General features: G+C 34.3%; 1 protein-coding gene and 1 long non-coding RNA gene across 3 annotated transcripts; one reads left to right on the forward strand and one right to left on the reverse strand.

Annotated features, from left to right (window-relative positions):
* Positions 1 to 312: 312 nt before the first annotated feature.
* On the reverse strand, positions 313 to 2644 carry LOC109158243 (ribonuclease 3-like). Its single transcript, XM_019306140.1, has 4 exons — positions 2490 to 2644; positions 2202 to 2363; positions 1397 to 1595; positions 313 to 725 (listed from the first exon to the last, which is right to left on the reverse strand). Exons 1-4 carry the CDS (start codon positions 2598 to 2600, stop codon positions 493 to 495), a joined length of 705 nt encoding a protein of 234 aa, XP_019161685.1. The 5' UTR covers positions 2601 to 2644; the 3' UTR covers positions 313 to 492.
* Positions 2645 to 6068: 3424 nt separating this feature from the next.
* On the forward strand, positions 6069 to 9450 carry LOC109158246. Of its 2 annotated transcripts, none has more exons than XR_002050336.1 (5): positions 6069 to 6316; positions 7072 to 7134; positions 7237 to 7439; positions 8348 to 8541; positions 9411 to 9450. It is a non-coding gene; the product is annotated as an uncharacterized LOC109158246 (long non-coding RNA). The 2 variants fall into 2 exon arrangements; XR_002050337.1 differs by lacking the exon at positions 9411 to 9450 and adding an exon at positions 9035 to 9308.
* The last annotated feature ends 2440 nt before the right edge of the window (positions 9451 to 11890 follow it).

Below are 11890 nucleotides of genomic sequence, written 5' to 3' on the forward strand. Positions count from 1 at the left end.
ACCAATAATTAAAACACAACCTCCATGCATGTACAATATATGTGATCACTGGGTACTATGTGTGTCTCTTAGTGGAGTGTTTGGTAAATAACTGTTAGCTGATTGAGTTAGTAGTTTGATTAGTTGATAGCATTAGCTGATTGTAAAAAGATTTTTTGCTAAATTAGTTGTTAGTTGATAGTTGATTACATGCAAAATGACTTTTTAAAAGCTGATTGAAAAATTTGTTAATTTTTAATTTTTTTGAAACAATAAGCTGTTATAAAAAATTAATTAATAAACACGGAATATTGATTGTTTAACCAAGTCAAATAAATCAAAATTGACTGATAAACTAACTATGTTATCAAACAGTGTCATTATTTTTCTTAATCATAGGGAATACATGCAAATACAAGTTTAAGTAGAGCATATTTAATTCAAACTTTGCTCTGGCACAATATTGGGAGTATGCATTCCCTTATTCATAGTTCACTCACTTAATTAGCATCTTTAATAGGGGAATTTGATATAATTCCCATTTCTACTATCGCAAATCCAAAAGGAATGCCCTGGACATTTTATCCTCTTACCCTTGTTGCTAGCACAAAATGTAATGTAATCCAAAACAGCGGTTAATCCCTTTTCGTCATCTCGACATGATACCGCTATGTCACCTAATCCAGGTTTTGATATAGCTTTATTGATTGCATATCCCGGGTAATATGTACCATTCGGTTTGATTCCTGCAACCACATCATAAACAGATTAGAAGAGTCTAACCCAAACGGGTAGCTCTGTAGCTCAAGAGGTGACAAATGAGCTTCTTCGTGGAGATGATCCTCGGAATTACCGGGGTTTGATTTCTACCAGTGGCAATTCTCCTTTGGTCAGTTCATGTGCTTCTTGGAACAACCTGAATTAATCAGGTGGACCTGGACCATTAAAGGGACGGAAAAAGACCTGAAACACCTCGTTGTTTGCACTCAAACAAATACAAAGAGTTCTCGCCAGCTTGATTGGCATCCAGGTACTTCATATTATTATGGATATGGTTTAGGATTTACTCATTACACCCCGTGATCTAACTTAAAAAAAATACAATGAGGTTTATTATAGTACTACTTCCTCTGTCTCATTTTACCTGTCTTACTTTTCTTTTTAGTTTGTTTCAAAATATGGGTGCCTCATACCATATTCAGACTAATTCCCGTTTCCATACAAGAGGGAATTCGAACTCCCGACTTTTCTTAAAGGACGAGATTGAGTTCACGACTACTCACGCTAACCAAGCTGGTTAATGAATGCATAATATATAAGAAAATACATACGGAGTAACATTTACTCTAGTTTTTTAAAATACGTGCAAAAGGTAAATGTGATCATCAATTCGGGATGGAGGGAGTATTTCAATTACCTGCATGAGCTAGAACTTTGAGGAGATTAATTTGTTTGTAGACTCTGAGAGCAGCTGCAAAGTAATCATGTTGATTGAATACTGTTTCAGCACAAGTACCGTACTCCTCCCATTCTTCCTTCCACAACTGCATGCTATCTCTACTGGGACAACTCAATGAGGGCCAATACTTTTGCAAACTCGGCACTAAATCTGCAATCTACATACCAAAAAAAGTGGGGATAAGTTGTAATTTAAAATTATTAAATTTTTAGAAATTAATCTTTCTTAAGGGCATTCATAATACTAGATTTTGAAAAGTTTTTGCATGTTTTAAATCTTAAATGGAGAAAAGAAAAATAGGGGAGAGAGTGTTGTATGTACGTTATTGCAAGAGATCCTTGATTTTTACAGAAAAAGTGAAGCCCATTAGAAAAGAAAAGAAATTTCTTGGAGTGCGTGATGTGCAACCGGCGCGCCCAGCCGGGCGCATGAGCTCCACGTGTTACAGGAAAAGTGGAGCCTACTAAAAAAGAAAAGAAGTTCCTTGGAGTGCGTGATGCGCAACAGGCGCGCCCAGCGGCCGAGCGCATGAGCTCCACGCGCCTAGCGCGCGTGTTAATCCCACACTTTTTTTTTCAATTTTTTTTTTTCCCCTTTCCTCCAATTTTTTCTTTTCTAATCATGCATGTAAAAATTTCTCAAAAACTATGCCTATTGAGGATGCTCTAATTCATTTAACACTCAGAAGGTAAAAAAGAAACAATAATTAAAAAAAAAAAAAGAAGAGAGAGAGAAAATCATTGAAACATCCATTATATTATACCTTTGACGGTTGGAATTTGGTTCCCGTTGTGCAATTTGCTAATATCCCTCCATTACTAAAGTAAAGTGCTTGAAATTCATGAATGACAAAGTCATTCAAAGAAGGGCTTCCTTCCTTTGGGAGGCAACTGCCTTCCTTGCTCTGACACTGTGTCTTTGGCCACTACAAACATTTACACACACACACAAAAAAAAAAAGAATAAAATTTATATAAAAAATTACACTATCACTCTTTCATCAAAATATTACTTGAAAATAGTGGGTAAAATTAAGATAAACGAAGCATACTTTGAGACTGATGAAAAAGTAATTAGGTTTGATATCAGCGGTAAAGGCTATAGTAGAAAGGGATGCTAAAGAGAGTGTAGTTAGAAGACGAAAACAGTGGAAAAGCTTCATGCTTCTTAGCTGCTATGGTAACTAGGTGCATTTGTAAGCTTGGTTGAGTCCATATATATTTATAGTTGTATTCACAATATAATGACAGCTCAAAATTAAAGCAAGTTGTTTTTTTGTTTTTATATTTTTAATATTGATGTTGGGTCAATTGAACAGCATGCATTATTTGACTTTTTGTGTCTTTTAGTAGTTTTGCCATGGATGGCAGTATGACAGCCAAGCCTCGCATGCCTATTTGAGTACCGTGTAAGTGTGTAACCGAGAAAATTAAAGATAGCGGCCTACAATCACTAGCAGAGATTTAACAATTCAAATTAGATTATTCTTAAATTGTCATATTTTTTTTTCTCCTTTTCTTTTCCAATTTTTCTCTCTCTGGATTCCTAAAATTAAAACATTTACATGATTGCATTTTTTGGGATTTTTACAGAGAAAAAAACCAAAGAAGGATTTCTAACAAATGGGAAGATGGATTTTTGGAGAATTTTTTTCTTGTAAATTTTGTTTTTTGTAGGGTCGACTTGTTGACCAAAGTGACGCGCGTGGAGTGCGTTTAGCAGAACTCTATATGATCTGCGCCCAATATGTCGTGTGCACTGTGTAAGGATTATGAACTGTATTTCGTTGATGTAAAATAACAAGCTATAAATAGTATACAAGTGAAAGAGAATAGTAGGAAGTTGTAACAACTGTTCAAACACTACAAGAAAAATGCACATAGACAACACTAGAAAGACAACAGTTTTTAACAAAAGCGTTGTCTTTTGTATAAAAGACAACAGTTTGGTCCAAAACCGTTGTCTTTGATGCAACACTTTTGTCAAAGACAACGGTTTTTACTTAACCGTTGTTGTAAGTGTGTTGTCTTTGTGCATTTTGTGAAAAGACAACACCACAACGACAACGGTTTTTTAAAACCGTTGTCTATGTGCGTTTTTTTTTTTTAAAAGACAACGGTTTTTTAACCGTTGTCGTTGGTGTGTTGTCTTTAAGCGCACTGGAATACACAACACTAGAAAGACAACGGTTGTTTAAAACCGTTGTCTTTGTGCGTTCTTTTTTTTTTTTTTTAAAGACAACAGTTTTATTTAACCGTTGTCGTTGGTGTGTTGTTTTTAAGCGCACTCGAATACACAACACTACAAAGACAACGGTTTTTAAAAACTGTTGTGTTTGCATACTCTTTTTTATTTAAAGGACAACGGTTTTTTTACCGTTGTCGTTGGTGTGTTGTCTTTAAGCGCACTAGAATACACAACACTACAAATACAACGGTTTTTTAAAACCATTGTCTTTGCGCATTATTTTTTTTAAAAGACAACGGTTTTGTTTAACCGTTGTCATTTATGTGTTGTCTTTAAAACACAAAACTACAACGACAACGGTTTTATATAACTGTTATCGTTGCGCGTTCTTTATTTGTTTAAGACAACGGTTTTATTTAACCGTTGTCTTTGGTATGTTGTCTTTAAGCGTATTTGAATACACAACACTACAAAGAAAACGGTTTTTTTATAACTGTTGACTTTGCGCATCATTATTTTATAAAAGATAACAGTTGTATAAAATATAAACAACAATGTTAACAACAAGAATTGAACTTACGACCTTAAACATAGCAAATAAGGTCTAACCAACTAAGCAACACAACCTCTTATTTATAAAAATGCAACATCTGGTATATAACTGAGTTTATAAAATAGGTTAAGGATGCCCATATGAAGAATATAACCTAAGACCTCTAACATAAAAAACTAAGCTAAACCCACAAAGCCACACCAACACTTATGTACTTAAGCACAACATCTAGGATATAACCAATTTGCTTATTTGTTCTCTCTGAGAACCAAGACAATGATTGTATAAAATAAGTTAAAGATGCCACTAGAAAGTATAGAACCCAAAACCTCTAACATAACAAACAAAGCTAAACACACCAAACCACACCAACCCTTGTTTACTAAAGTGTTACACCTTATCATTTACCTATAATTTTGGGCTGGCAGCTTTGATCTCCGGACTCTTTAACAAAGAAATAATACAATTCAAAAGTTAATTTAATAGTTCTATTTTCATTCATATTTAAATATAAAACTATTCACCAAAATTTCAATTTCAATTCATTAAAGTTTTATTTTCATTTACAATTAAGACCAATCTATGAATTCAAAAAAAAAAAAACAAATAATAATTATCAAGTATAAAAATAAAATAATAGAATATATCTATAATATTTTTTTTAAAAAAATTGGGGCCCTGTGCGGTCGCGCCGGTCCGACATGGCCTAGAACGGCCCCGGCGGTGCGGTGTGGTGTTTTGAATGGTGCGGTATGGTGTTATACCTCAGGCTTTATATGTACTATTTTAGACCTAGCACCCTGGGTAATAAAGCTACTATTTCGTACCCATGTTCAATTCTATAACTATATGTCCGGTACTATTTTGGGCCTAGCGCACCCCTCATTCTGTACCTATATATCCGGTACTATTTTGGGCCTAGTGCCCGGATAATAAAGCTACTATTTTCTAACCTCCCCGCTATATACCCGATTTATGGTGGACTCGATCTCTATAAAACCATGAATATACTTATTTAATTTGCTATTATAACTATATATATATATATATATATATATATATATATATATATATATATATATATATATATATATATATATATATATATATATATATATATATATATATATATATATATATATATATATATATATATATATATATCATTTGAGTTTTAAATGACCGTCAATGGTCTTCCATGTTCTAAAAAATAACTATCAGCGGTCCTTTTAAAATGTCTCGTGGTCATTTTAAACTTGGGTTTTTTTTTTAAAGAATTAGGACCACGGGTGGTTATTTTTTAACTGTTGTTTTTTTAAAATGACCACGAGACATTTTAAAAGGACCGCTGATAGTTATTTTTTAGAACATGGAAGACCATTGACGGTCATTTAAAACTCAAATGATATATATATATATATATATATATATATATATACATACATACTTGCATTCAAATGAGGACAAGTACATTATAGAGGACTGTGAGGACAGATGTAGTGTGTGCCATTAGACTGTATGTCTTGTGCATGGCTGAATGTAGTCGTGTGCCGCAGTTTGTATGTCGTGTGCATACATTTGTTAATTAATAGAGTATTAAATTGTGTGCCTAATATTAATTTATATATATATATATATATATATATATATATATATATATATATATATATATATATATATATATAATTTTATTTTTTAATTTTATATGATATACTACATTGATTAAATAAAACTGAAATATAATTTATTATATAACATCATTTTATTATTAGAATTGATCTTATAACTTCAATTATAAAAATTAAAAAAATCCCTCCAAACCTAAATCCAAAACCCTCCAATTTTTTTTTTTCATACACTTAAATATTTTACAAATTCCCTCCAAACCTAAACCCTGTACACTTAGAATATTTTACAATTTTCCCCCAAACCTAAATCCAAACCCTTGTTTTCATCGATCACCACTGCACCTCCATCGCCATCATCCGTCGTTGCTGTCAGCCGCATATGATTCAGGCACCGGCACGGAGACGCTCTGAGACGGAGACGGAGACAGAGACGCCACCAACCACGAAGTAGCAGAAAGATTTATAGGCACATCAGCTTATCCGAATTCTAGATCAATCCTATCGATTTTGGTACTTTAACGCTGAATTTGATTATTCCAGCTTCAGTTATGCGATTTTTGCATTTTCCTTGTATTTTTGGGGTTAATTTTAGCAATGCGATTTTTCTGCCTGGTATGTGTTATTGAGAAATGGTGTTGTTCAATGTGAGACTTTATGTCTCACAGCTTTTAGGTAAATTTCCCATATATATATTTTTAAAATCCGTCAAGATCTGTCTCATGACTTCATTGCTATAGGTTTTATGTGAGGAATCATTCCAATTTGTGTTTGCATTATCAACATCAAAGAACAGAGCAAACACAGGAAATTGGCATTTACATTTCATTTATAGAGAACACAAAGTTCATTTGTAATGAGAAATTAAAACACAATTGTTTGAGAACAAGGAGTACTTTGACATCTATATTTGTTCAGAACAATTTTTTAGAGAAACAGTTTGGCCTACACCATTAATAAATACTTAATATTTCTGTTTAGTGAAGTATTATCTTAACCATAAACTATGGAGATCTTGGATTAAACAAGCTTTATTTGGGTTCACACACTAATTAATTCCTTAGATGTCTTTTGTGTATAAGAAACAAAAATTGGGCAGATATAAACAGTGTCTTTTTTTGCCCCAGATTTTTTGTGGTAGACTTCTCACTTTACCTATTTGCTATGGCAGATGTTCGATCTTGTACTATGGATATTGCATCTTTACTGTTGCTGCAGGTACATGACTTTATATTTGGGTTTTTAATTTTAATTAATTAATTTTTCAGAACAAATGCAACCACGCATTTATCAATATGACTGATCCTTCATTCATTGTTCCATTTTATCATGTAAGCTTCCCTCTTTCCCTCAGTAAATAATTGATACTGTATTAGTATTTCTCTATGTATCATGTTGCTATGTCTATGTTTAATAGAGAGTTGATCTGACAGGCTTTTAATGGCAAGAAATGGGAAAAGTTCAACAGTGAAAAGGTGGCATCACTTGCATATGTTCGCATCCAGGGAAAAGCTGCCCTTATTGCTCACTTCCAGAATTCTAGCTTGATGAATGAAGATAAGATGTAGTATGCTGAATTGTAGTATGCTATTGGGCTTCATGGCTTACTACTCTATAACCCCATATCAAAAAATATGTAAGCCAATCACAATTGCATTACTATCATACTATGTCTAAATCTGTGTAGTTCATAATGTATTTAAAAATTACTTTTCCTTTGCTTTAAAAATCCATAATTTTGTCTCCAAATTTTGAAAGCTTATAATACTTCACCTCTTTTTAGTTTATTGTATACTGAGAGTATATGTATGTTTGTGAAGCAACGAACCTTGCTGCGTGCATTGCCTTAGATCACTTTACTGGCTCCAAGCTAACTGTCCCCCACCAACAGATGAAAGTAAAATAACAAAGTAAATGAAAGAAAAATAACAAAGTAATTTTGCCTTGAGTGGAGGTCTGCTACTGACTTTGGGTTGATCTTTTGTTGGAAATGATGCCTGAGATATGGAAATAAAGCCCCATGGAGCTGAGGTCTGAACAGAACCGGTGAAGTGGTGAGCAGAGATGAAATCTGAGTTAATTGAGGGAAGCTGATCTAGGATTGGCTCCAATGGAGGAATAAGGAGGTCCACTAAAGTTTGGTGGACTCTTTGGCCTGTCTGGGGTTTTATGGTTGGAAGGGAGATATTTTGGAGGGGTGTTGGAGGTATAAAGAGGGTGGAAACTGAGATGATAAAGCCCTTGGAAGGCAACTGTGCAGGTCTGATCTGCTGAATTGCAGCTGGTTTGAGCTGTTGAAATAAAATTTCCTGGTAGTAGCTGCAATCCAAAGCTCTATGGAGTGGAGGATGTGGTTGCCATGAAGTTGCTTTGATGATAGCACCTTTATAAGCATCAACAAGTTCTCTCATTCTCAATGTTCACTTCTTTCTGTATATGTCTGTGACTTATACTCTAGAAATCTAGATTGATATTTCACATTATATCTCTATTTTGCCTCTTATGTGTGGATTAGCACTTATTATATTCTTTTGCATTTCACAGATAAAACAGAGCTACAATGTGTTCCTAGTAGCTTTGACTCTGTGGAAGAGTATGTTTTTGCATAGGCTGCTTGTGGACTGAACATTAAATTACCGAAGGAAAAGATTGAAGATATTGATGCCGGAGATGTGTACAATGAGTTGGCAGTTGTGGGGTATGCAGAAAACATTTAAAAGTTCTACAAGGAAGCTGAGGTAAACCACCTTCTGTCATTTATACTCTTTGATTAATGAATTTTAGCTTCTTGCATATATATATATATATATATATATATATATATATATATATATATATATATATATATATATATATATATATATATATATATATATATATATATATATATATTATTTTTTTAATAAAATAAAAGACTTTTCGAGACACCTACAATGGAGCAGGTGTCTTAGATAATATTTAATAATAAAATATATATACCTCTATGTATACCTCTATATATGAAACTACCTTTAGATTCGTATTGTTTACTAGGAAACAATAAGAGGAGGTTCTGTTGTAAATTAGGTAGCTATATATAAATGCCTTTCTATTCATGTGTTCCTATATATACAAATTAAAGTGTGCTTAATCTTTGTGGTTTGGTGTTAAGTGCCAAAATCCTGCCTGCCAAAATCCTTATATACAAATTAAAGTGTGCTTGTGGTTTGGTATTGATATTCTTGGTTGCAGTGGCATTATATAGAGGATGCAATGTGTTTTGTTTTGCTTGGGCCTTGAGGAAGAGAAAACTAGAAAGTAGGCAAAGCATGACTGGTAGATTGATAAATGCCATCCATCCCACATGGTAGTTGCTAATTGGGAGCATTTGTATTCATATTAGGAAAGTATTGCCAATGCATTGATTTTACTCTACTTGAATAGACTCTAGTATGCCATTTTAGTGTTTCCTGTCTAGCAAGTTGCCATTTTAGTGTTTCCTGTCTAGCTTTTCTGTACTATAACCTTCCAGATTGGAGAGCTTTCTGAATTATTCCTAACTTATTTTGCATTTCATTGCAAATTATTTATATCTATACTAATTTATTTTCTTACTTTTTACATGTAGTTTCAACAAGTTGATTATGACAAAGCGGTTATTCATCTGGTGCGTTCTGAATGGGCCGATATTCTATCAAGTCATATAGAGTAGGTATGATTTGGACATTAGAACGTTGTGATCATTTGGACTTGAATTGGTTCGTGGAATTGTTTTTTGTGTAGTAGTATTATGACTTGGATGATAATTAGAATTGGTCATGGAAGTCTTTTGACTTGTTATTTTGAACCTTATTAGCTTGTGCACAATTATGTAACTACACTTTGCAACATATGGTGAATGGATAAATTTTTTTTTATATGATTATAATTTAAGCAGGTGAAAAACGGTTAAAAACCGTTGTCTATTTTACAATAGACAACAGTTAGAAACCGTTGACTTTTCTACAAAAGACAACAGTTTATGGGTGTGACAAAAGCGATTTCAACAACACACAATAGACAATAGTTTATAACTGTTGTCTTTTAAAGAAAAGACAACAGTTAAAAACCGTTGTCTATGTACGTGACTTTTAACAACACTGGTTTCAACAACGCTTAATAGACAACGGTTAAAAAATCGTTGTCGTTGGTAGAAAAGACAACGGTTAATAACCGTTGTCTATGTGAGTGACTTTTAACAACACCGGTTTCAACAACACTTAATAGACAACGGTTAAAAAACCGTTGTTGTTAGTAGAAAAGACAACGGTTAATAATCGTTGTCTATGTGCGTGACTTTTAACAACACCGGTTTCAACAACACTTAATAGACAACGGTTAAAAAACCGTTGTCGTTGGTAGAAAAGACAACGGTTAATAACCGTTGTCTATGTGCGTGACTTTTAACAACACCGGTTTCAACAACACTTAATAGACAACGGTTAAAAAACTGTTGTCGTTTATAGAAAAGACAACGGTTAATAACCGTTGTCTATGTGCGTTACTTTTAACAACACCGGTTTCAACAACACTTAATAGACAACGGTTGAAAAACCGTTGTCGTTTCTAGAAAAGACAACGGTTATTAACCGTTGTCTATGTGCGTGACTTACAACAACACCGGTTTCAACAACACTTAATAGACAACGGTTAAAAAACCGTTGTTGTTTCTAGAAAAGACAACGGTTAAAAAACCGTTGTCTATGCGCGGGACTTACAACAACACCGGCTTCAACAACAGAAATTATATCCCTACGACAACGGTTATTAACCGTTGTCTATGTGCATTTTTCTTGTAGTGAAACACACCTATTCCGCAGGAGCGTAACTACCACAAATGCAGAGATATAATATGTCAGCCACATATATCCTTAACACGCCCCCGCAAGATTGAGGATCCGTCGGAGACTCCAATCTTGGAATGGAATAGAAGAAATAAAGAACGGCCCAACGACTTCGTGAGGAAGTCACCGAGCTGAGCCGACGAAGGAATGTGCCACACCACCAGTGAACCATTAGAGACTAAGTCATGAATAAAGAAATAATCCAGCGCCAGATGCTTCATACGTGAATGGAATACCGAATTTTTACACACATACGTCGCACTAAAGTTGTCACAGAACACAACCAGGGGTTTCACCAGTTGCACCCGTAGCTCTTGTAGCAAATTCTTTATCCAAAAGACTTCTGTAGCAGCATTCGTCAAGGCTCGATATTTAGATTCTGTTGATGAGCGTCACATGGACTTCTGGCGGGTAGACTTCCAAGAAACGAGATTAGCACCAAGATACAATAAGTACGCGGTGGTGGAAAGATCATCGGTGGTGCAACCGCCCCAATCTGCATCTGTATAAACACTCAGCGACAGTGGTTTCCCAGTGCGGAGGAACAGCCCATGACAAACCGTTTGTGACACCCCAAAAAATTATCCCTTAAACGGACTTAATTATTTAATTAATTCTAAACTTTCTTTGCAAAATTCCTTCCTAATTCTTTGTTTAAATAGTCGGAGGACCTAAATTGACCAAATTCCTTGGTCAATGAATTGTACATTGTGCCTTACGCCTTGTACATAGCCTTAATTTCTTCCTAACAATTTTGTAGATAAGGGAGGCTATTTTAGTATTTTCACAACCCTTACTTGATATCCAAGATATTTTCCCTAACATAGCACTATTGTCTTCCCACACTAGGCAAGGACTTCATTTCTCCACCTCCTCTCTAAAAATCCTAACTTCTTCCCCAAGCTAAACCAAAACCTCTCCCTAATCTTGCCAAGAACCCTTCAAGATTTCAACTTTCATCAACCAAGACCTTAGGAAGGGTAAGGCTTAAGCTTAGCTAGTGTTTTAATTGGTTTATCCTTATCTTTATCTAAGTTTTGGTTGTTTGTGTGGTTTTTGGTTTGTATTTGGAAGACCTTGTGGAAGAAGAGTTCCAAGAAGAGGATTAGAGGTTGAAGGAAGTGTTTCTAGGCTTAAGGATGTAACCCATGCTCTACAAAACCTATTTTACATCGCTATTGATGATTTCTTGACGATCTATTGATGTTCTTGTTGCTCATGAGTG

This window comes from Ipomoea nil, unplaced genomic scaffold (assembly GCF_001879475.1).
Source record: "Ipomoea nil cultivar Tokyo-kokei standard unplaced genomic scaffold, Asagao_1.1 scaffold2805, whole genome shotgun sequence".
NCBI lineage: Eukaryota > Viridiplantae > Streptophyta > Magnoliopsida > Solanales > Convolvulaceae > Ipomoea > Ipomoea nil.

Excerpts from the sequence above, each read along its gene's own strand:
- LOC109158243 (XM_019306140.1), bottom strand. The coding sequence starts at position 2,600 with ATGAAGCTTTTCCACTGTTTTCGTCTTCTAACTACACTCTCTTTAGCA. Across the intron at positions 2,364-2,489 it reads ACTTTTTCATCAGTCTCAAA|TGGCCAAAGACACAGTGTCA; the intron begins GTATGCTTCGTT and ends AAATGTTTGTAG. Across the intron at positions 1,596-2,201 it reads CCAAATTCCAACCGTCAAAG|ATTGCAGATTTAGTGCCGAG; the intron begins GTATAATATAAT and ends TTTGGTATGTAG.